This window comes from Phyllostomus discolor, chromosome 11, assembly GCF_004126475.2.
Source record: "Phyllostomus discolor isolate MPI-MPIP mPhyDis1 chromosome 11, mPhyDis1.pri.v3, whole genome shotgun sequence".
NCBI classification, from domain to species: Eukaryota; Metazoa; Chordata; class Mammalia; order Chiroptera; family Phyllostomidae; genus Phyllostomus; species Phyllostomus discolor.
In genome coordinates, this window is record NC_040913.2 from 56,144,292 (window position 1) to 56,171,476 (window position 27,185).

The 27,185-nt window shown below is 33.7% G+C and overlaps 1 protein-coding gene across 1 annotated transcript in view; it reads right to left on the reverse strand.

The window, feature by feature from the left end:
- Positions 1 to 792: 792 nt before the first annotated feature.
- FGF14 (fibroblast growth factor 14) overlaps positions 793 to 27,185 on the reverse strand; it is a 215,646-nt gene continuing 189,253 nt past the window's right edge. Inside the window, 3 exon segments of the mRNA XM_028526713.2 lie at positions 793 to 2,830; positions 6,141 to 6,230; positions 6,233 to 6,335. Of these exon segments, the coding sequence (XP_028382514.1) occupies positions 2,694 to 2,830; positions 6,141 to 6,230; positions 6,233 to 6,335 (330 nt within the window). The 3' untranslated portion in view covers positions 793 to 2,693.

The following is a 27,185-nucleotide window of genomic DNA, read 5'->3' on the forward strand; positions in this document are numbered from 1 at the left end:
CAAAATGCCTTCATATAAATATTTTATTCAATATGTTTATGAATATAACAAATGATATTAAACACAGAGACTGTAAAATGCAAACTTTTTGTATGTAAATTGAGTAATACATACCAACAGTTCTTGATACCAAAGTCCTACAACATGCAGTTCATTAGTGCTGCCCTTGTCCCGTGCAACAGATGAGACCAAACACAAAGGAAGTGATCGGAATAATTTACAAATAACAAAGACCTTTCACAATATGTCTAAACATATATTAGAAGAAAGTATTTTGACATCCACTCATAAGAATAAATGACCTTGTGGACAACACATATAAAAAAACAGGGGCACATTTTCATAAATCTCAGTCTTCAGAAAAATAAATCTTGTCAATTTTAATCAATAAGCAGCCTTGCAGGGGAAAAGAAACCAATAAATAAGGCTGATTACCAGAAGCAAATCAGTGGGTTGTTTGATAAGTATGTGTGTGTGTGAATGTTAGGATAAACAGTGTCTATAAACCCACTTACTTGGAATTTCAAATTAAATTATTCATAGTTTGCCACATGTTATGGATTACATGTCTTCCCTAAATAAGTAGTTATAAAATTCATCTAATGTATTTTAACTAATCCTGTTAAAAAGCAATAGGCTTCAAAATGGTATAACAAACCAAGAATGGTCCAAGGAATCATTTTGTTGCATTTGTATTTTAGCCATTATCAACAATAAATCTACTCAAACATTATGCTAACTTTTTATTTATTAAAATGGAATCCAATATGAAAATTAAATAAGCATAAACAATTAAACTTATACTAAATCTTTAACCAGCTAAGCAGGCCAATATTTTAAAATGCTGGGCAAGAACTGTCATGGAGACTTAGAAAAGCAGTGACAAAATCATTTCTCAGGAAATACAGTGCAGATGGGGGTAAATAGTGACTGGATCATCCTTCAACATAGAATTAATAACAAGAGGCCAGTATAATGATCCCACATGTAGTTTTCTATAAATGAGGTTCAGTTTGGTCTCAATTCTTCTGAGGACAAAACATTGAATTTTATTAAGTATACACAGAATTGACAATGTATTTCCAAACAGTTTAATATTAAACATTTTGCAACTCTTTATATTGAATATTGAACACTTTGCATGGTTTCTTCACTGTGTTGTCTCAACTATTCATGGCCTTTCTTGGGAGTTGTCTCCCCTAAGCTCAGAGTTATTTAAAAGAAAATTAAGAAAGCAAATAAAACAAAAGTAAGTTGGTTGAATGGGCCAGCAACCTGATGTTTAAATGTGTTGGTTTGCCTTTAATTTTATCTAGAATAATTCAACAGACTGCATTCTAAGATCATGGCAAGGCACCTCTATCCCAGCCACTGGGCAACCTGGGCCCTAAGAAGTTGAGTTAGAGGTATGGACTGGTGAAATACACAGTACCTGACTCAGCATGCTGAGCTAAAAAAAATATTTTTTCCTAATGTGTCCAGTTTAAAAACCTGTCTTTAAACACCAAAAAATATTAAAGTCTAATTATAACTAAGGTTTGCATTGCTGCTGCAGAAAAGAACACAACAGCCGCCTTGCCCATGCTCTGCTGAGTGTGAGTGGAACGCAGCCAAAACCCGGGATGGCATTAAATTTGGTTCATTAAAAATAGGAAGGATTATATCTGAAATATATTTAGGTAGCGCAACTCTTATAAGTTGTAATTATTGATTTTTTCTTTTTTTCCAAATAATGAGGAATAGTAGATGAAAAATGAACCTTAATCAGGCCTACAAGGCCTACAGAGTTCTTTGGACCCACTTTCTCAAAAACCAGTGGGTCTTGCTCGCTGGGCAAGGCAAATGTTACCATTACCAGTAAGCTTGTGATATGTATAAAACACACACACACACAAAGAAACTATAGGGGGATGTCAAACACATATCTTAGAGAACATCCCATGTACAGTGTTTGACCCCAGTGAGAAACACTGCTGGGTTTCTCACCCCAGCAACGCCAACCTCAGGATCACAGTACCTGCCAATGAACAGTGCGTATGTGTGTTTAATTGCTAGTGTGAGCTGGAGACACCACTCCTGACCTTTATGATACAATTTGTAGTAAGAGGTTAGGAAGCTTCCTGATTCCCTATATCACTCTCTGAAATAAGTCAACTGCAACATTTAAGGTTTAGAGAAACGCATCCTGCAATAGGTCACAGACAGTGGGAGCAAGCAGCCTGTAAAAATGGGAAGGAGAGAAATCCATAAGAGCACAGGTTTAACAGCTTCTACCTAGAAATTACTCAGTACTGTGTGCTACAAAATTGAACTTAAAACACATGGAGGTTGCTGAAACAGGACTCAAAAGGATTATGGGTAGCTGTCAGCAGGCCAGGTATCGAGTGTACTTGTGAAGTAATATGCATTCACATGAAAGTGTCACAGTCACAGAAAAGGTATTAAAAAAGGCATTCCATATATGGTAGGGCAATTCCATGGTCTGAGTTTAGCTGGTTATTCAGGTGTTTTCTTGTTGTAGGAGGTGCAACAGGTTGAGATTTATCCACTTGCAACCAAAAAGTTCAAAATAGCAAATAGCAAGCATCCACTTACTTCCAGCTGCTCCTCAGCCATGGAGCAGAATGTTTGGCAAGGATAAATTACTCAACTGTGCTCAGGAAGAGTAAGTCACAACACCTGTGAGGATCTGGCTATGTTGTCTTACTTTTGTTGACTGGTTTGCCTCCATTCATTATTGCAGATGCACTTGTGCTTTTACTTGGCGTCACCCCAGCCTTTGGGACCGTTTCTCCAACATCATGCAAAGATGGTTCTCGGTACATGGCAACTAGTGACAGGAAGGAGGGCATGAAGAAAGGAGGAAAACAGGAACGTTCCCTAGTTCAGTTTTAAGATTGAGTATATGTTCAGACCTCAGCAGTTGCCCAGTTCTTGTTTCCCTCAAGTAAATCATCCCATTGAAGGAGATTCCTGTTTTACAGCCAGTACCTTCCTGCCCCCAAACAGCAGATATTACTACCGTTCATGTTATCTGGTTATATAACTAAAATATGTACATAGGTATGCATGGACTTTTGTGTAGGAGAGGTGGTTTAAATGGAGCTATGGCCTCTTTGAAAATATATACACACACAATAAGTAGAGGAGAATGGCAAGGCCTAAACCTAATCTCTTTGTTTAAAAAATCAGACATTCTTTCCACACTGCACACTGACACTTGAACCACCCATTTCTATTCATCTTTTCAAGTATTTACACCCTAGATCAATAAATTATTTTTCTCTCAAGTGGTTCAAAAGCAACAAGGTCACACTAGTGTCAACTTCAAAGCTATACAAAGCAATAACAAAGGACTTGCTTTTCCTGAACCAGGGCTTTAGGAAGATCATTGTTTAGATTTCCTCTCCCGAGATTATGAAAAGAGACCCTTAAATAACTGAAAGCAACAATGTGGTATTTTCTATTTTTTTAAGCCTCGTTTCATGATATATTATAACAAATCTAATAACTGATGTCATACAAAGCAGAAGTACATAATGGCAAGAGAGCAAGTGGGACTGACATCTGGTGAGCTCTGGGAAACTGTCTGAACAGTGTCTGGCCACACAGTCAACAAGAGTTCATATGGCTTTTAAGAAAATGATTCTTAGGAATCATAGGAAAAAAAACATAAGAGTGTCTGATGCATGGGGAAGACTAGGTGAGTTAAAATCATCTGCCATCAGAAACACAAGTATATTAGACCTGCCCAGCTTGCTTTTGAGGTTTCTGAAAGTTCATGATACAGCAGGTCCTAGAATAATGTTGTTTGGTCAAGTTTATTATCATGTTGAAGAAAACAATCTGATTCCTACTACCTTAAAATTGGTTTCATTAGAGTTTGTTTTGCTTAAAGTGGCAGTTCCAAGTATGTGTAGATAACATTAAATGAGGAGTTACTATACTTTATGAAGAGAACTTGTGTATAGTTAGGATGAAACTACCATATATTGTACAATCTTCTTGTTCAAGGTGGTAGAACTTTACCTTTTGCATCTTGAATCATGATTTTCAGTATCACATATATTTGAAAGTGCTTGTATACATCAGACCTATATTAAAGGACTTGGCAAGGTGGTAAAAGGGATTAAATCCACATTCTTGAAACACTTTCCATCTCTACTCCCACTACTAATCCAATTAGGAGACAATAGTATCAGAGCACTAACTTTGATTGTCTAGTGATAAGACATATGAATGCCCCAGAGCAGCATCACTAATTAATCAAGTAGCTAATTTGCCCTAACACTTTCAATGATATAATTTATATCATGTATGTGTCTTGAAAGCTTGACATTAATTTCCTCTATCAACTGCACTATGTGATAACCTCTGTCATTACAATACTGCCTTAATTGTTTTATTAAGAGTACTTCTATCTGCTAATTATTTGAAAATACCGTTTCTCTCTTCCTCATGTATACATATATATAACACACACACATAACAGTTCAGTGCATGACTGAAATACCAAGTGATATTGTGTATCACACCTTAGAGTCTCAGATATTTCTTACTGGATATACCAAATAGTTGGTTTCCAAATTTTGCTTCACTTAAAAGAGATATAAGGACTTTTTGCTTTTCATTACATTTCTGCAGCTAAGAGATAAAGTTTTAGAAATTTAGTCATTCTTAAGCATCCCTATTTAAAAATTAATATTATTTAGAGCTATTATTGACTAAGTTTTTAAACTTTTCACTTGCATTTGATTATTAATTAATCTGATGTCTACAAAATTAATTTAAAGAATATAAAGCAAATCACTGAGGTGTTATTTTAGAAGAACAGAGAAAACCCTCTAATTCCTTATTTATTTTCTAATTTTCTTTATGATCTATCATATAGTGGGAATAATTTACTCATATTTCAGTCTGGCATGAGTTTTATTTTCCTAGATAGACCCTGGTGGTTAACTGTTTGGGTTTCAATGACTTGTTCTAGAGACAAATTTAGTAGAGGATGATGGAAAGTCAATATCATTGAATTATAAAGATGGTTTTAATCAAACAAGAGTTCCTTTCCAAACTTAGGCAAACTGAAAGCTGAATTATAAATTCACATAATTAATATTTAATTTTAATATTTTAAATTATTTTATTCTCATAGAGAGAATGTGGATTTATAAAATCAATGTGGATATTTTCGATGGTTAAGGCTTTCTCGTAAGGATAAAAAAACAAGCATAAATCAAACTGCTTCTAACACTGATACCATGCTTATTTAGTACTTGTATATCTAATTTTCCACGAAATAAGAAGTATTTAAATGGGAAAACACTATAGAAAAGCCCCAATGTCATTCTTTGTGTAATCCACAAGCAAATTTAATAATAGATAAAAGTAAATGATACGTCTGCCAAATCCTTGATGAGAAAGGTACAAATATTTCTGATTAATTAACAAAAGTTTATAGCCTGCTTTCTCAGAATCTGATCAAAGTAAATGACTTCATTGTTTGCAGGTGAATAATAAAAGAAGATAATGCAAACAATTAAGAATACTAAACAATTATACAGTTTGGAAGGGAGATAGAAAATCAACAAGTTCTTTACAAGACAAATTACTCAACTTCATTTTCTGTAACTACAATAATTCATAATAATATGATTAAGCTAGATAACATCAAAACAGGCAATATATTTACTCCATAATACTCTAAACTAAGTTTTCCGTAATATTTCTATTGTTACAGCCACAGATTTGTAACATCATTACAAATTTAAAATTTTTTAAGTAATTAAATTATTCTAGGAGCTAGAGAAGTTGGAAGAGCAGTGAGAATGTAAGACATTAGAAATAGGTAGAGAGTGAGTTTTGCTGGCATTTTAAAATTAATGGAATACACAGGTGTATATATTCTATCAATTTGTGAGTATAAATAGGTGTATACATACTAGACACAGATACGCATCCAGCAAAGTGTACAAATCTTAAATGTACAATGTAACTACACATCTGTGCAACCATCACCCAGGTCGAGATAAAAGAATAGTTCCAGCATTCCTCAAGGGTTCTTGATGGCCAAAAGCAGAGTTATCAATACAAAAACTAAATGTGTAATACATCTGATAAGAATACTGCACACATAACCTCACCTTCCAATGGCTTGGGTAGAAAATGGATCTGCTGGTTTGGTTTTCTTTACTCTGTTCCTTTCATAGCTTGTCCGTCTTTATTCAATCCCAAAACCAGGCTCTACCAGATTCCTGTTGTCTGTACAGCATAGATGAGTAGATTACATAATAGTTTCAAACAGATTCTTTAAACTTGCATTCAGGGGTAAAAAGTTCCTGCCAAAAGAAACAGGGGAAAAAAAAGGAAAAAATAAGAGTTTCACTATGGTTTCTCTTCCTTCCTCCAGAAACCTCATCCACCATGGTGAAGGGGTCAGCTCTTGGGCAGGGATGACCAGACACTCTTTGCATGCATTAATTGCCCATACACGTTTTTTCATATATATATAGAATCTGCTATTATTGGTATAATTTACAGGCAAAAGTAAAGAATGTTCTTTTTTAAATTATTTTATTGTTGATTCATTTACCGTTGTCTGTATTTTCTCTCTACCCCCCCTCCAAACCCACCTCCTTGCCTTGCTTCCATCCTCCCCCTTGGTTTTGTCCACGTGTCCTTTATAGTAGTTCCTGAAAGCCCTTCTCCCCTCTGTCCCCTACCATCCTCCCCTCTGGCTATTGTTAGATTGTTCTTATTTTCAATGACTCTGGTTATATTTTGTTGCTTCTTTCTTTTGTTGATTATGTTCCAATTAAAGGTAAGATCATATGGTACTTGTCCCTCACCACCTGGCTTATTCACTTGCATAATGCTCTCCAGTTCCACCTATGCTGTTGCTGAGGGTATAAGCTCCATCGTACTCTCTGCTGTGTAGAATTCCATTGTGTAAATGTACCATAGTTTTTTGATTCACTCATTTGCTGATGGGCACTTAGGTTGCTTCTAGCACTTGGCTATTGTAAATGGTGCCTGCTATGAACATTGGGGTGCACAGGTTTTTTGGATGGTGTTTCAGGGCTCTTAGGGTATAATCCCAGCAGCAGAACTGCTGGATCAAAAGGCAGTCCATTTTAGATGTTTTTTTGATAAGAAAATAGAAGACATAACCAAACTAAAATCCTTTTACTTAAACTAAAATAATGCAATAGGGATATAACCAGACCGAGTACCTTAAAGTGCTCGGTGTCATATTCACAATACACTAAACAAAAATCAAATATATTTAAGGTATTTGCTAATCCGTTTCAATATTTCCATAGGAAGAACATGACACCTTAATAATTGCAATTGTTCATTAGATCAGTGATATTATAGGGTGATATATTTTAACTACAGAGACAAATTGAAACCCCAAACTAAAACCATGACAGTCAGCTGGCACATCAACTAGACACTGGAGCTGAGGCCAAGTATGTTAGCTGTTCAAAGTGACAGAAGCTGAAAATAATGACCTAATTCCATGGTTTAGAGCCCCACTGGAACTCTTGAAGAAAAACATCAGAAGCTTCTCTGAGTGAAATCCACCCAGCATTTTTGGAAAGAGAGTAATGAGTTAAATGCTGTGACTCTCAATGCCATGATCTATATTGATTAATGAGTAGCACAAAACTTTAGTACTTTATGGATTGTCATTAATAACATAAATGTTCATAGATGACTTTTACATATTTCTGAGATTTAACCTACAAACACACTTCTGATAGACCACTATTAAAATTAATTTAAAAGTTTAACCTCTCTAGCCAAAGACCTTGGAAGCCACTTAACTTGTTTTTATGGCTATTTTAAATAGGCTCAACACTTTGCAAATATATGTATGTACACATATATATGTATATATACACAAATGGTGTTATTTGTATATGAAATGTACAAAAATATTATATATTTCATATATAATATCAACATGGTGCTATTTTATATATATTGCATTTTTATATGAAATATAATGCAGAAGAGCTTTATTGTCATTAATCTTTTAAAAATATCACTGTAGACTGACAGCTATGGTTAGGGTGGTGGTGAAAGAAGGTGAAGGGATTAGCCAAAGAACATATATGCATAACCCATAGACATAGAAAATAGTGTGGTGATGGCCAGAGGGAAAGACAGGTGGATGCTAGGTGGAGGTGAGTGGGCAAAGAAGAAGAAAATGGGGATATCTGGTAATAGTATCAACAATAAAAATAAATTAGAAATAAAAAATTAAAGTTAAAATTAAAATATCGCTATAATTGAAAAAATTTGTCTTAATCTTTATGACTGCAGAAATAATAACTTTTGGTTTTTGTTCAAAAAGTAATCTTTATACACATTCTGAAAAACATATGCTTTAGGGTCTAAAAATGATAACTTTTAAGAATTAAAATTATGATAACTATAATAAGGAATATGACATTGTTGCCAGTAAACATTTTCTTTCAGTATTTTCCATGAAAGTGTGACTATTAAACAGTGACTCTTATAGGTTATAATTTATTCAGAGTACCCCATAACTTTAGGTAATTCACTAAAAACTAATGGTTTTCCAAGAGGAACAGGTTTTGTTAATGGTAGACGCTTTTCATGACAAAGATGATGGATCCAATGATCAATTTTACATTAAAATAGCCAAAAGAGAGGCTTAGACTCTTCCTAAAGGAATTTATGTAGACCTTAATTTCTTCTAGATTATTCTTCCTCAGGCTTGATGAAGATCTCATCGAAATAAATGTGCTGGCCTTCCACTAAGTCCTATTTATCCAAATCTCTCTTATTAGTTATCTCACTAATAAATAACTGAGTCTCACTAATAATAACTCAGTCTTACTGAGTCAATCTCCAGAGGAGAAACTAATAAAAGGGTGTTTGTTCATACATTTGTGATGAAGGAAATAAAATGGAACAAAACACTGCTAAATACAATATATTGGTTGAAAGTATACATTTTAGGACAAACAGATGAGACATACTTTTATTGAGCTATACCAAGACATCCAAATGTATTACTTAGTAGTTAAAACCTATCTCAAATCCAGCTGGAGTGGGATTGGCAAAAGTCAATGCAAGCTGAGGTCACTCATGAGTTGGAGGAGCTGGCACCTGCCTTCTAAGACACCTGGTCTTTGCCCAATGCCTGGTTAACCTTATTAATAAGATTACTGATAACTAACCCTTATTTAGAGAAAAAAGGGCCTCCAGCTTTGGAAATGCAGGTCCATAGGGTAGTCAACACTTATTCTTATATGATTCCCTCTTATAATATAAGAAACAAGGAAGACAGTGCTTTATTACCTTAGCAAATTAGCAGTGTATTGTCTCCACATGGTAAATTGACTGGGTTGGGGATGAAAGAGAATGAAGACTCTTGATTTGAAAGAATCACTCATTGTCAGAGTATAAATTAAGGATGTCTGACATTAAGTCTTTGTAGGTAAAATGTTTGCATTTTAGGATTCTAAGCAAACCAATTCCACATCTTCTTTCTGTGAGCTGTGCTACAGACTTCACAGGCAATTCTTTCTGTCTTCTATAGTGAGAGCTATGGGCTTCAGTTGCTTGCAATTGTGGTGACTGGTCAGTATATCGTCAGTCTTCTTTACTCTTGGTTAAATAACTAATGTGCACAAACACACTACATTCAAAGGCACTGTTATCTAATACATTTTGCTGAACTTCACTAGACTTTTCAAGAATTCAATCTGGTCATCACACATTGGAGCAGAGAAAGAATCCCTACATTCCCAGGAATACTGATAGGACAAAAGAAAGTTAAGATTAGTTACTAGGTTTGCCAAAAAGTTTGTTTAGTTTTTTTCCCATAAATTAAAGATGCAATTTTCATTTTCACCAATGACTTTATTGATTTGTATATTTTGAGTATGCCGGCTATCCCCTGCATGGTGTAACATAATTTTCAGTTAATGTCTTGATTTGATCGTTATCAACTTTAACTGGTCTACCCAACCATGGAGCACCATCCAGTGAGAAATCTCCAGCACAAAACTTTGCAAACCACTTTTGACACCTCTAATCAGTCACATCACCTTCTCCATACACTGCACATCTTTTTTTTTTTTTTTGCATTTCAGTTGTCTTTTTACCTTTCTTGAAATATTAAGCATAATATGCCAAAATGTTGCTGATTTTCTCTCATTTTCAATATTAAAATGTCTACACAAAAATTCACCAATTTTGATAAGATTTTCAATGCATGCTGATATGACAGCTGTCACAATACAATCTAACAAAATTGTTTTGAATGAAGTTAAAGACAACTAAGTACTACTAGAGCCATCTTGCAGAAAAATCCAAATGAATTTTTGCCCAATCCAATATGTACTGGATGCCATAAGGATCAAATATATGTTCAATACATAAATAGTAGGCAGAGGAGTAGGGTAACTATGAACACCTGTGGAACCAGATCTCCTGGTTCAACCCTGGCCCTACTTCTGACCAGCTGTCCTTGGTAAAATTACTTAATCTTTGGCTGTCAGTTTCTACCTCTCTAAAATGAGTACAAAACCATAGGATAATAGAATGGTTGGGAGGATTGAGTGAATTGATACATGTTATATATTTAGAGAAGAATTTGGCATATAGTAAGTACTCACTACTTAGTCTAAAATATTAGTTATCATCTGAAATATAGCCCATACCAATTATATTAATTATATCAATATTTCAGCAAACTAAAATTTAGGTAAGTAATTAAGTCAATGAGAATATATTACACCAAATATTGGCCTCGTCATCAGATACACCAAAATGAAAATATGCAAAGCAAACAAGATTCTTCACTGGAAGAATTTTGTTAAAATTCGTGTGCTTAGAAAATGACAGTACAATGAAATATCTGCTGTGGTAGACTTACCTTCAAAAAGCTAGAGGGATAATAGGTGTAAGAAATGTCATTATGAAAGACAATGGTGAGAAATGCAATGGTACATTTGGAGAACTATAATTAGTCCATTACTGAGACTTTGTGGAGGTAGAAGTGAATAGGAGAGGTTCAATAAATGTGACAAAGACTGATAAACAGATTAGATTTCTTATGAGCAAGAGGTAGACATGGAGACTTTTTAAATAAGCAGGAGAAAAATAGTATAGTCTTATTAATATTTTATAAACATCAGTCTGTTGCCAATGTAGATTGAGAAGTTAGTGTACATATTACTCATATGCTGATGTACTGGTGTACAATTTTGAGAAGTTAGTGTACATATTACTTATATACTGATGTATTGAAGCTCAATCTCTTGCAAAATGAACTTGAAAATTATAGAACATTGTATGTGTGCTCATTTTTGCAATTAGTATTAATATAATAGTCAAGGATACACAAAGTCAGGGGAGAAGTACCACCAGAATTATGTCACATTACAAATTGAGTTCTGAACTTCTTGGTAGCCAAGATCAAAAGATAAAAGCTACAGGTTATAATAAAAAATATGGAAGAGAGAAAATATTTTCTTTTCCTTGGCACTAACTTCCAGAAGTCATTTCCTTACAGGGAAAGAGTGACATTGGCTAACAAGCAAAAAATTGCCCTTGATAGTAACTGTACAACTAATGATTTTATTAATGACTTTAGTTCTGTGTTTGAGTCCAACAATACCATTTGGGTAAAGAGATGAAGTGAAAAGTCCTATAGATGGGACTTGAAAAATTGTAATTGATGAGATTCCCAAGGATCATTTACATAGCAAGGGCCACAAATTCAATGCCCTTACTGACCAGGTGGATCAAGAGTGAAGCAAGCTAGAGTAATCATAGGACTCTTATAAGGATGAATGCCTCTTTATTCAGCTTGGTGGAAGAGACAAAGAATAGTAGAAAGGATGGTAAAAGGAGTAACTAGCTGTTCCTCATATGACTTTCATATGAAAATGAAAACCTTAGACCTTTAGTGGAACTGAAGGAAGTTAGAAATCCAGGTTTCTATATAACACCTCCTTTTAATGTGACAACTATTTCTTATTTTTTAAACTTTATTTTTATTGTTTGTGCTGTTACAGATGTCCCCATTTTCCCCCTTTGCCCTCTTCCACCCAGCCCCTGCCCCCCTTAGGCTATTACCCACTATTGTCTGTGTCTATGGGTTATTCATATACTATGAACCAGGGGTCTAATATAGAGTTCATGAGCCTCCAGTGTGAGAAGTCCAATGTAGAGTGGCAAAAGAAGTGCTAAAAAAGAAGGAACCCCAGGTGGCTTATCAAAGCATTCTTAACCTCACTTAAGGTTTTTATATATTTGAGTGATATGATAATTGTGCCAGTAAAACTCTAAAACAGGCAATGATAATATATGTAACCATTCGTTGAAATTTAAGCTTAAATAAAAACTGTTTGAAATTGCCGAAAAGAAATAGATAAGGAGTTTATGACTTTTTTCTCATCTTGCCTGTCAATATTTAGAACCACCAAAACCAAAAAAACAAAATCAGCAACAGATGATGAGTTCCAGCAGAAGCTTAAATATTAATTTGTATCCTTGTCAAGCTAAATCATCAAAACCTAGTATAAAATAACACAATAATCAAAAACACACAAAAAAAACACAACAAAAACTTCATATCTCCTTTTATGTTGTGATTGCTCTTAAAATGAAAGGACCATCTCTGGGTTACTTACTATCTTAACAGTAGCAGCATAATTCCTTTGCTAATGAAAATATCTTTGTTAAGATAAATACCCTGATGAGCAATTTGTGTGTACACAGCTAGGCTACTGGGCTCAAGATAAAAAAAAGGATGGAGGGAAAGAAGGCCCAACTTCCTTAAATTATAACAAATGAAATAGCCATAAACCCAGGTAATTTAGCATAACTATAATTTAAGAACTAAAAGTGACATTGAGAATCTAATTTAGTGGTTGGCAAACTGCAGCCCACGAGTCAAACACAGTTGCCATCTGTTTTTGTAAATTCACACTTGAGAGTCCAGAAGTGATTTGTTGAGAAAGAAAACTGTATGGCCTACAAAGCCTAAAATGGTTACTGTATGATCATTTGCCAAAAAAAAAATAAATTTGCCAACCCTGTTGTAAGATAAATATTGAGGGCTTCCCAACAAAGGTAATTGGGGGAGAGATTATTGACCTAATTTAAAAATTCCCAAGTTAATTTAATTAACTTGGATTACACTTATTTTCATGCATACATATGTATACAATTTCAATCAAGATTTTCATCAGAATTCCATCCCTAAAAAAGTCTTTATGGTATGTTATGAGCCTGGGCTTTCAGTAAGAATATATAAATAGCATATTCCAAAAATTCAATTTATGTAGTTACTACATCATCTTTGGTGTTATCTGTGACTAAATTAAAATTATGTTTGGCTAATATACACAAGTATATTAACTTACAACAGCAACAGCACCGCTGTTTCAAAGGAAAAACAAAGTGTAAGCATTCCAAACAAATTTGCAGCATTTATTAAAATAAAACATAATTCTAAAATAAATGTAAAAAGAGAATAGAATAATGATATTAGAGATATCATAGCAAATAACATATAATAAATCCATAGTAAATAAGAGTTATTAGCTTCTACATTCCAGAGTCATCCAAAAATTCAGTCCTTTTTATATTATCAGTAATGACATAACCCTGGATTTCGTATGAATATTTCTCCCCAGGTTTAAATTGAGAAGCAAAGTCTCAAATCCCAGGCTCTTATTTGAAGAATAATAAGTCACGAAGATTTTTTGCAAATATCATATAATATACTAGAGGTGCAAAATGATTTATAAAGTATAACTTGAGTTAGAAACTCTAGCTATATTTATAAATTGAATTGTATCAAGCCCTGGCTGGTGTAGCTCAGTGGATTGAGCGCGGGCTGCGAATCAGTGTCGCAGGTTCAATTCCCAGTCAGGGCACATGCCTGGATTGCAGGCCATGGCCCCCAGCAACCGCTCATTGATGTTTCTCTCTCTCTCTTTCTCCCTTCCTTCCCTCTCTAAAAATAAATAAATAAAAATCTTTTAAAAAATTGAATTATATCAAAAAGTACCACTCAACAACTCAGATGTTAATTGCTATTATGAACAAGGTAGTTCTTATTTAATTTTTCTTAACATGCTTCAACTTAATTAGACATATCTTTAGGTGGGAATCCCAATGTTCCACTTAACCCATATTCTCAGATTTTTCTTCTTTTTCTACACTTTGGGGATGTTGTCTACTAGAGTTCATCCTAAAATCAGCAGAGATTTATCCAACTTGCCCTCATATTTTATAGTAGTTTTAAAATCAATCATATCCTTTATTGATACTGTTATGACACTTCCCAGTTCCTTAAAAAAATGCAGAGCATTATTAAAATTACATATAAAAGAAATAAAATTCTGACCTTTTAGAATATTTCATACTTACAAACTTTAAAACAAAAGTTTGTACTTAACACTCCAAAGTACAAAATTTAGTTGTCTAATGTGTTTTATTTATCTAAACATGATCAAATATTTATTTTTTCAGTTTTTTTATTTTAATTGTTGTTTAAGTACAGTTTTCTGCCTTTTACTCTCATCCCAGCCCACCCCCCTGTCTCCCATTTCCACTCCCCCCACCATTTTTGTCCATGTGTCTTTTATACTTGTTCCTGAAAACACTTCCCCTTTTTCCTCTGAAGTTCCTTCCCCTCTCCCCTCTGGTCACTGTCAGCCTATTCTCAATTTCAGTGTCTTTGGTTATATTTTGCTTGTTTGTTTGTTTTGTTGTTTAGGTTCCTGTTAAAGGTGAGATTATATGGTATTTGTCACTGCCTGGCTTATTTTGCTTAGCATAATACTTTTCAGTTCCATCCATCGCAAAGGGTAGGAGGGTTGTAACTAATACTCACAGGGAGAAAAATAGTAAATTATTTGTGTATATACTTCAAACTAAAGTATAATTATATATGTGTTTAAGAGACAGCTTTTATTTAATTACAGGACCCAGTAATTTTAACTATATTCCCACTAACAAAGTAGTTTCTACAGTAGTTATATTTAAAAGGTCAGAAGCTGTTACTTCAGTAGTTTCTATGGAAACTAGAATTTAAATTAATGCATTTTTGGCAATAAAGATATTATATGACATTTAGAGGTATTACATATGCATAAACAAATAAATACATATCTTTAGACATTATTTTATGTATGAAATGTATATTAAATTTATTATATAATATTTAATATTGATTTTCTCTTTACCATTTATGGACATGGCTTTTAAAATTGTAGCAAGAAAAATATTATAATGATTAAATATTAACAATGTATTTAATTTAATAAACATAAAGGTATTTTATGCTATTACAGTTGTCCCATTTTCCCCCTTCACTCCCCTCCACCCTGTATACCCTCTCCCACCCATATCCCCCCCTTTAGTCATGTCCATGTGTCATATTTATAAGTTCTTTAGCTCCTACATTTCCCATACTATTCTTACCCTCCCCCTGTCTATTTTCTACCTACAGTCTATGCTACTTATTCTCTGTACCTTTTCCCCTTCTCTCCTCCTCCCACTCCCCTGTTGCTAACCCTCCATGTGATCTCCATTTCTGTGGTTCTGTTCCTGTTCTAGTTGTTTACTTAGTTTCTTTTGGTTTTGCTTTAGGCATGGTTAATAATTGTGAGTTTGCTGTCCTTTTACTATACATGTTTTTTCTTTATCTTCTTTTCTTAGATAAGTCCCTTTAACATTTCATAAGATAAGGGCTTGGTGATGATGAACTCCTTTAATTTGACCTTATCTGAGAAGCACTTTATTTGCCCTTCCATTCTAAATGAAAGCTTTGCTGGATAGAGTAATCTGGGATATAGGTTCTTGTCTTTCATGACTTGGAATACTTCTTTCCAGCCCTTTCTTGCCTGTAAAGTCTCTTTTGAGAAATCAGCTGACAGTCTGATGGGAACTCCTTTGTAGGTGACTGTCCCCTTATCTCTTGCTGCTTCTAGGATTCTCTCCTTCATTTTTACCTTGGCTAATGTAATTATGATGTGCCTTGGTGTGTTTCTTCTTGGGTCCAACTTCTTTGGGGCTCTCTGAGCTTCCTGGATTTCCTGGAAGTCTATTTTCTTTGCCAGAATGGGGAAGTTCTCCTTTAATATTTGTTCAAATATATTTTCAATCTGTTGCTTTTCCTCTTCCCTTTCTGGTACCCCTATAATTTGGATGTTGGAACATTTAAAGATGTCCTGGAGGTTCCTAAGCTTCTCCTCGGTTTTTTTTGAATTCTTATTTCTTCATTCTTTCCTGTTTGGTTGTTTTTTTTCTTCCTTCCGGTCCACTCTATTGTTTTGAGTTCCAGTTTCCTTCCCATCACTATTGGTTCTCTGTGCATCTTTCTTCATCTCTTTTATGGTAACCTGCATTTTTTAATCTAATTTGCACCCAAAACCAACCAATTCTGTGAGCTTCCTGATCACCAGTGTTTTGAACTGTGCATCTGATAGATTGGCTATCTCTTGGTTGCTCAAAAGGATGAGCCCTGGAGCATTGATCTCTTTCTCTGTTTGAGACATCTCTCTCTCTCTCTCTTTTTTTATTTTTTTTGGTCTGGTCACTCCTGTTACGGTGAGGGGCAAAGCCTTAGGTGTTCACCGGGGACTGGGCACCCCAGTCGATAGATTGTGATGTTGTATGGGGGGTGGGGGCAGGGGGGGGACAATGGCGGTAGCTCCATTTTCTTGGGACCTCAGTCCCTTCTCTGGGATCCTGGGTTGCACTCTCTGCCCTGGTCCATAGTCGCTGCCTCACTAGGTCCGCCAGCTGCCGCTTGCGTACTCAGGGTCCACCTGCTGCGATCTTGTGTGCCCCAGATGCCTTACGTGCTCCCAGTTGCCTTCTGCACTGAAGTCTCCCTGTTCTCCATACCTGGCTGCTTGTCTCCACCCCTCCTACCAGTGTGGAGGAATGGGTCTACTTCAACTTCTTGGCTGTCCAACTTCCATTCAGATAAATTTTCTGTCAGTTCTCAATGTTATTCTGCCTCTAAATTGTTGTTGTTCTAATCTTGGTTGTGTGTGGAGGTATGGTGCATCCACCTATGCCTCCATCTTGCTGGAAGTCTATTTTTATATATTTTAATACATCTCATATATACACAAATATATAAAATCTTTAAATATACATTATTTACTCAGGGTCCCATAGCAACTTTTTTCACCTGGTCATTTCTCAGAGATGCATAATCATAGGCCACATTTCAGACCTACTAATACAGAATTTGCATTTTAACAAAACTCCAGATGATTTATATGCACATTCCAGTTTGGAAGCATTGACACATATTCCTGTTACTATACAGAAAAATTAATAAATGATTGCAGAATTTTTAAAAATATCAATTAAATTGATGTTGTCCATACCTTGCTACCATTTCTTAATATTGGCATAAAATGTATTAAAGTAAGAAAATTGAAACCAATAAAGTTGTGAAGTATTTACAGTACATAATTAAGAAATTTTAAAATTATAAATAAAAACAGGTGCCAACTGACTCTACAATGTTAAATCTGTTTTCTCTAGAACATAGACATGTACAAATTACTGAAATTGTAATGCTAGTAAAATGAATAGATGGTGCCTGTACTATAAATATTAGCAAGAAGTCACAAAGAAATACACAAGAAAGTTTTGATACAAACATATATCATCTCCATCATATGTAGGGTCATATATTAACTCAGTAGAACTTTGCCTAAAATAGAAATGTAAAACTGATAGTGCAAGTGCTTTATGGAAAAGGAACCAGATTTAATGTATATAATAAACTCCAGAAAAATACTGCTATGAGTTTTAAATTTTTTTTCTGGATGATCTGAGTGAATAATGTTATATGAATGCAATCATATAACAGCTGCATACAATGATATACAGAGTTTCATGGTCTGAAAAATACTCAGAAGCTTCATCAAAGTAGAGATTAGTGACATCTTGAAGTCAGATTATCTACACTGGTTCATCCTTCATTTTAAGGGTTTTCAAACTGTTAGTGATTTGTAGTTTTGTTACAGCACAAAAATCACATTAAGCCAATATTTTATATATATATATATATACACATGCGCACATATATATGTATACATATATACATATATATCTATTATACATTTATTGTGTGTGTGTACATATATATATGCCATGATAATATCAGTGAATATTTGAATATTTTAGAAATAGGATTATCTCACTCAAGAGGTAATAAAAAATATATTACATAGTCTTTATTATAGTACTACCTGACAAATGGTTCATGAACTTGGGCACATGTACAAATAATGCCTGTCTGCAATGAAACAAGTGCAGAGAGTGAGCAAAAACATTTATAAACTTCTGTAGCAATTTAACAATATTTTATGAGTTAAATATAAGTATTAAAAATCTGAGGGTTTATTTTATATTTTTAAAAATACTTTTCTAGTCATTTAATTTTATTAGATTTTATAAAAATATCTCTGCAAAAAATATTGTTATGGAAATTAAAGAAGTACTGTACTTCACCATAGACAGCCTAGGAAATACTGCTCTATTATATACAGGTGTGAATATAAATCCAGTTAAAGAACTAAAGGGAGAATTAGTAATAATCATCATTTACTTATTTATTAATGTAAACCAGTCACAATGTTACATGTTTTACATGCATTATCTCATTTTATTCTTTTTAACAGTCCATGATGCTAAAGTTAACTATCTCGATGAGAATTTATATCGCTAGTAAGTGGCAGGCAGGTTTTTGATCTCAGGCTGTCTAAGTCCATGGCCTGGAGTCTTCATCACTAGTTATTCCACTGGTCAACCCAATCTGGTCTAAAAGAGAATCAAAGAGAGGAGTGTGACTTTATGAGAGTTAGGGGAACCAAATGGGAAGTTAAAGTAGTTCCAAACCAAAATTTCCGCTTCAATGAATGACCCTTAAGAAAGGAGTGACAAAGATTATCATATCTATTTGGATATCTAAAAACTATAAGTCTTAGCACTTGTGCAAAAATTGAATGTTTATAGTTAATGTAGTTAGAATAGATTAACTCAGTATCTTGCCATGTCCTATCAAAACCTGTTCTAATTACTTTATCTTTCTTTATCAATGTTTTCTTTCATCTCCTTGTACTTCTCAGCCCATGTTAAGTAATTGAATATCAAATGACAAATATTTAGCTGTGACTTTAACTCTGCTAGATGCTATGAGTGAACATGTACTTGTTTTCATCAGTTTTTTCTTCCACTTAATCCCCTGAACTATATTTAATACTATTCCCACAATTCTATGTACTTCTCTCCTTAAGCCTATTTCTACATGCATCTTCAAGCTTTTTCTACTTTCTTTAAACCTCATTCTAAATTCAACATTAAACTTGTTTTGTATTAAGCTTATGTGTTATAGATGTCTCATAATAAAATATACTCAGTCAAAACTGCATACTTATGTAAATAAAAAGCAAACTAAATCAAACAGATCAAAAGTACCTTTATCCAACCTTTAAAATGCAAGCTTCCATAGAAAAATAAGTGAAGCTATGAAGACTCTACAATACTCCTAAAATACAATATTCATTGAATAAGATTTGTTTGTATGAAGCTTTATTATTTTGAAAGACTATTGAAATTTTTTGCTTGATTCAATAATGCTATTAAAAATACTTTAAGAAGAAAAATAGCATTATCCCACTTCATAGAAGATGATTTTCAGTCTGAGAGAACACAAGTCCCAAGAAGCAATGGATTAAGATGTTTTTAAATATTTCTGTGCATGTGATATTTTCCTTAAACCATGCTAATATTTAGCACACATTTATTAGTTGTAACAGTTGATAATATGAACCAAATGAAAAGGTCTATTTTTTCCCAAAACACCAAAGAAATCATCTTACTGGAATAAGAGGAAAGTCAGCATCTGATAAAAATTACCAAAACTAAATGTGTTAGTCCACATGGCACTAAAATTAACCTGAAGATTATGTTATCTTGATTTTGCCTTATTAGCTAAACACCTGTGGGCCATGATTTCCCAGATTCTGGTAACAATTTGTTCAATAATTCCAAAGGTTAACACCAAAGGACAAATACTGAACATGAAAGAACGAGGCCAAGAAAGTAAAAAAGAGATAATAGCAATACCCTTCAGGGAAGAAGAGGAACTAGGAGAGTATATGACACTATGAAATGAGAAGAATTATTTTATTTAAAATTGGTAAAATAAAAGTACCATTACAAATACTAAATGTTCTGCCCCATATATTTGATAATAAATTTTATTTGAATTTTATTTGAATAATAAAATTTGAATATTATGAGCACCTGGAAATAATTTGCCATTTATTCTGTAACTAATAATGTCTGAAATTCATGCATTCATTTATCTAATAAATATTTTGCAAGCTTCTAGTATTTGCCAGTCACTATTCTCAATCTTGAGACATAACAATGGGTAAAAATTGATATAGTCTGTCCTCTCTTGGCGTATACAGTGGGGGAAACAGATGTTAACATTAATAATCATATCATTACAAAATAAGTTCTTACAAGAAAAAGAATGATTTCTATAAGAATACACAACAAAGAAATGTGACTAAATCTGGAAGGGTAAGGAAAGACATCAAATTCTGATTCAAGATTTTAAACATCAGTATGAGCTAACTAGGTTTAGAGCAGGATGAAGAATATCTCGAAAAGGATAATATGTGCAAAGTCCCTGCGGCAGGAGCAGGTACAGATCATATGGAGGACAAAAGGAAACAGTGAAATTGTAATGTAGAGTGTAAAGGAGACAGCAATAGGAGATGAGATCTGAGTATTAGGTCTGAACTGAATCAGGTTGTCCTGATAAAGGCTTTGGTCTTTTCCTAAAGGCAATGAGAAAACATAAAAAGTTTTATGCAAGGGTATGCCATAATTAGGTAGGCATTTGAAAAGACCACTCTGTCTAATTATGAAGAAGAGAAAAATAATAGAACCAGTTTGGATACAAGAATGCTAATTGAATTACTGCAGTACCCTGTGCCTTGGAAGTGGAGATAGAGAGAATAGGGTATATTAGAGAAATATTTAAGAGGTCAAATAGTCGGTGCTATGTGATTATACATGGATGCTAAGGGAGAAGGAGTATCAAGCACAATGTGTAGGTTTTTTGCTTGTGAATATGAACCAAATGAAAACAGTCTAATTTTTCCCAAAATGATGAAAGAAGTCATCGAGATGACATTTGGTATGTGTTCACTGCTATTTGTGAAAGGCCAAATATTGCAGTTTTGTATTCTTGGGCTAAATAAGCTTACATGCATAACAAGTTCACATGGTACTTTCTGTCCTTTTATAAAATATTATTTCAAATATCCATAGGGTAATTTTTCCACAGTGTTGTATTTTCAGGGGGTTTTTTTAGGTATAGGTTAATTTTATTACTCAACTGATCACCAAATCTATCTCTAAAAATACAGCATGGAGAACAAGTCTTATATAGACTTGATCATAGTTCATATAGCATACAGTCAATGTTTTTTTTCCTTTTTTTTCCTTTTTCCCCCCCACACCACCCCAACCATCCTTACCTCCCTCTCCTGATTCCACCCCCCTTGGTTTTGTCCATGTGTCCTTTGTAGTTGTTCCTGAAAACACTTCACCCTTTCCCCCTCATTATCTCCTCCCATCTCTCCTCTTGTTACTGTCCGTTTGTCCTTAATTTCAAATGTTTCTAGTTATATTTTACTTTCTTGTTTGTTTTGTTGATTTGGTTGCATTTAAAGGTGAGATCATTTGGTATTTGTCTTTCACTGCCTGGCTTATTTCACTTAGCATAATGTATTTTCAATTTTATCCTGAAGCAGCCTGTCATGTGTGTGTGTGTGTGTGTGTGTGTATTTTCAATTCCAGATTACTTTCTAAAAATGTATTCATCCTAGAAAAAAATAACAGTTGAACTATTATTAGTTGCAGAGCAAACTAATAATTGAGTTGGAAGATAAAGTTGGAAGATAATTGGAATTTGATGGAAATAATTCCTTAAATTCCTTATTATTTTTTTAAGTCCAAGTCAGCAAAGTGGTTCCCAGATTAACACTAAAATATATGATGATGACCATTATAGACTTCCCGTTGAGGGAGAAAATTGTAAAAGGTTTATCTAACAAGTTTACTATGGTGAGAAACTATTCAATTCCCAGTCAGTTTAGTTAAATACATAAGAATGATCCAAAATCTTACCAAAAAAGGTACATTTTGTGCCATTTTTAGAAAAAAAAATATGAAACACAGTTATTCTTACTGATGCCAGAGCAAGGGGTTAGTGGTAGCCTCCTATTTGTTCATAAATGTTATTTATCCATCACTCATGAATTTAATCCTTTTAAAAATATTTTCACGTTTTTGATGTATTACTGTAAAATAACACAAATTCTATCCTTGTTTTCTGCATTATTCTATACACTTTGATCCTTACTTGCTACATTTATCTTTCTGGATTGAATTGTGTAAACTTTTAGGTCTAGTTTCACAGATTAGTTCTTCCATTTACTCAATTGGTCTAATTTGCTCTCGCAACTAAACAGACTGACCCTGTTTAGTTGCGAGGGCCTAAACAGGTAGGCCCTTTGAGAAGGAAAACTAAAAATAGGTTAGCAAGTATCATACATCTTACAAAGCACCAATGAGCTGACCCTTAGAGAACTGTATGGTTTGCGAGGCACTACACTTTTAAGGATAATATATACATGTGGAAGAAGACAACTAAATCAATTCAGGGTTGGAAAGTAGCTGGAATTAGATCAATAAATATTACCATGGTTGCATTAAAGTCATAAAGAGAGAAGTTTACAGATGAAAACCAGTGATCATTGAACACAGCTTACCCTACGTGTTGTGAAGGGGTTAAGGTTGAGAAGTTGGAAACTAAATAGACATGGGTTCGCATCCCACTCTGGATTCTCACTAATAATGATCTTGAAAAAGTCATGTAACCTCCAATATAAAATACTTATTTCCATGCACTTGTTGGATTGAACAAGTGTTTTGGTGCAAAGTTCACTCAAAAAATGTTAGCTATTGTTCTTATGAAAAGACTAAAGATGAAGAGAATTCCAATAATGTCTAACAGAACTCCCCAAAATGAAGAAACTACATAAACAGGTTCTACAATACTCCTAATTGCCATATTCATTGAATAAAGTGAATTCAGATCTGTTTTATTAATCATGGAATTCTGTAAACAGGGACAAATGCAAAGAGGGAAGCAAAGAAAAATGAGTGGGAGTTACAGGGGAACAGGGAAGTGGGGGTTACCAGCAAGGACTGCCAGGAGGGAATGTTACCAAGTAAGACCTTGGATAGTCTTAAAATCAGTGAGTGGCAGAGGGGAAATGGTTCAAAGGAGGATGCCAAAGAGATTATAGAAAATAATTTGTAAAGAGCACATTGCAAATGACATCTGAGAATGCTACTGAGAACTGGCCAGATTTGGCCTCTATTTTGGATTTCACCTTTTCGTTTGAGGAGTCTATGATTGGGTATCATGGTTTCAGTTAATGTGGCAAAGGTCACATTTGTGTTTAAATTTCTTACAATTTTGATCTTATAATGTTGATTTCATACCCCATCCCATAATAATTTTAACCTGAGCCCTTCTTTTTGTATAGAAGTTGGAAACAATATTCTGTGTTTTGCCAGTCTGGTGATAAGACATTTATTTGCATGGTAGCATTAAAGGAAAATGTGGATCAATTCAGCAATGTTGTTACAGCATACAGCAAGACAAACATAGTGAATATGAAACTTGCTTTGAGGAGCATATGGACAATTAAATTTATAGCAAATACTGAAGGACCTATTTTTGTTTCTATTTTTCCAGTGCAATTCATTCAGTCATTTACTTGACAAATATTTGAGTATCTACTCTGTGCCACTCATGTACTAGTTGCTGAGTGTGGAAAAAGTGGTAACATGTGATCCCTGTCCTCTATGAATTTCAGTTTCATTTTAGTGAAGGGAATCAGCAATACATTAGCAATCACAATACAGAGACACTGCTATGCTGGGGACATTAGAATGAGAATCTAGAGGGAATGGCTATTTCTGCCTAGAGGAATGGGAAACATCTTTATTTTTCAATTTTTCCTTTTCTTGTTTTTTTAAATGTTCTATTATTTTATTACGATGAAATACAAATAAAATATCATTTTGACCATTTTTAAATATATAGTTCACTAGCATTAGGTACATTCACATTGTTGTATAACCATTAGCATCACTCATCTCCAGAATTTTTCATCATTCCAAACAGAAATTTAAATGTAGTCCTATTTAGTTAGGGCTTGAAAGGTAAATTTCAGTTTGTGAGGTGAAGGAGAAAGAGTAAGATATTCCGTTTGAAAGGAAAAGAACTGCATAAAAAGCTCTCTGAGGTAGAAGTGGTTGGAAGTTTACATACTGTGTGATTCCAACTCTATGACATTCTTGAAAGACAAAATTATGGAGAGAGTAAATAGATCAGTGGCTGAAAGGAGCAGTAGGGGGAGGAGCCAATAGGTGGAGCCTGGGCATTTTTAAGGCAGTGAAACTATCTATATGATACCATAGTGGTAGATACATTTTATTATATATTTGTCAAAATCCATAGAATGTACAAGACAAAAAATAAATTCTAATGTAAACTATGAACTTTAGTTAATAATAGTGTAGCAATATTGGCTCATCAGTTATGACATTTGTTAATAATAACAAATGGGAAATGGGTGGGTGGTGATGGTGGCAAAGAGGCATATGTGAACTCTCTCTCTACTTTCTGCTCAATTCTTCTGTAAGCCTAAAAGTACTAAGAAAATAAAGTCTGTATTTAAATAATAAAGTATATTAATTGAAAAAAATTAAGAAAAGGAACCCAATCAGGGTGGAGGAAGATTTTAGTCCAGAGGCAGAGATATTGCAGGCTCTGTCCCTTCATTAATGTCTTAATAAATTCTCAGCACTTATTCATTAAGGAAGATATGTATATTAACAGTAGTCAAGAATAATATTTGAAAGCCCAGGTTAGTAAGTCAAAAATGAAACCTCTAGATCAGGGTTGTGCAAAGTACAACTTGTAGGCCAAATCTAGTCTGCCAACTGATTATGTAAATAATGTCTTTTTGGAACTCAGCCAAGCCCATTAATTTACACATTGCCTAAGGCTGGTTTTGCACTATAACAACAGTTTATTACAAGAAACTGAGACCAAACGACTTACAAGCCTAAAACAACTTGATCTACACCTTTACAGAAGAGTTGGCCAAACCCTACACTGGATTTTGAATTGGGGCTGGCTGTATATAGCTTTCATGGGATTCCTTTATTTTAGAACAGGGGTGTCAAACTCATTTTCACAGAATGGCCACCTCACAGTTGCCCTCAAAGGGCCGAATGTAATTTCAACTCCTTAACAGTTAAGAAGCAGTTATGTTTATATAGTCCTAAAATTATTTCGGCCCTTTAAAGGCAACTGTGAGGCTGATGTGGCTCCCAAAGAAAATGAGTTTGACACCCCTGTTTTAGAATAAACAATATGGAGATACAGAAACCTTCTCATAAAAATAAATAGATACTCATCTGTGGATAGATCCTTCTGAGAATATCTGGATTTGTAGATGCAATTCTGGAGATCTACAGGGGTAACATAGTGTTCATTTTGATTCATTAAATAGCCCAATTGTGAAATAGATTGAGCAGCATTCTAAACTATAATTTTATTTCTATTTTAATTATCACATGGATACACTTTAATATCTATCAGTAAATTCATAGAGGCACATTTCAAATAAAATCTGTAAATAAAGAAATATCATGAATTAAAATTAAAAATAAAAATATAAAGCATTTGGTTTTGTTTAACCAGAAACAACATTCATAAGACAGATTTATATCATGTGTATTCTTTCAATGGTCTCATACACTGTTGATCAGAGAAATAAAAATGAGATCATTAGAATGTGTGTGAATATTTTTTAAATAAAGTACAAAAGGAAAAAAGTAATTTACATATATAAAATACCAAACTAGTTGTGAATGATGATATAAAAGTTATCACATGAATAACTAAAAGTATTTGGTAGAGTCAATGTTTGTATCATTTTAGAATGCTTGCGCCTACAAGGAATGAACCATTTAAATTGTAGTAGTTTGAAGAGTAGAATTTGAATTCATCTTTCCTGTAAAAAGCCTCTAGAGATCAGTCCTTACAGAGGTGGATCAATGCCTCTGATTTCACCAAGGACTCAGGTTCTTTCTCTCTCTCATTTTCAATATCCTAAGAATTTTGACAATTGTCTCTCACAAAATAATTGTAGCTCCAATCATCACATTTTTATTGAATGATCTTCCAATTAAGATAGAGGGAGGAAGGAGGAAAAAGCTTTCTCTCTTTGTTTTTGTGAGGGAGAAAATATTTTCTTAGAAATTCAGTCTTAAAAAATATTTATTTAATTGGTCAGAATAGCGACACATAGATATACCTAGAATAATTGCTGGTTAAATTGAATGGGGATGCTAATATGTGTGTAAAGTTTAAGCCTTTAAACCAAGCATTATTAATTTTCTGTATTAGAGTATATGTTGCTCAAATAAAAGTAGGGCTCTGTTACTGTAAAAAAGTTACTTTGGAATTTACATAACATTAAACCAAACTTTACTTTCTCTTATATTAAATATGAGTGATACATATTTAATGGCATGATTTTATTGTACGTAACTCAGTTTTAAATCAATGACATGCAAATACAATTAATACTATGCATTATGTATATGCAAACACACACATATATGTATGTACATATATACACACACATACCATATATAGGCACATACATAATATATGGTATTATACATAGCTTTCATAATTTGATCTGTGATAAAGAAGAAATAAGTTTTCAACTTAAAATCCTAAAGTATTTTTCTAAAATATTGCTTTTATTCCTTTCAATTTTGTGGTTTGCAAAATTTATTATTAAAAATTTAATTTAAAAGCAATCATTAATAGTAGTTTAAAGAATGCTAATTCTTAAGATATTCTTTGCAATTTGACAACATAAAATACTATTTCCACTGTCTGACTTATTTCACTTAGCATAATATTCTCCAGTTCTATCCATGCTGTTGTGAAGGATAGGAGTTCCTTCTTTCCTTCTGCT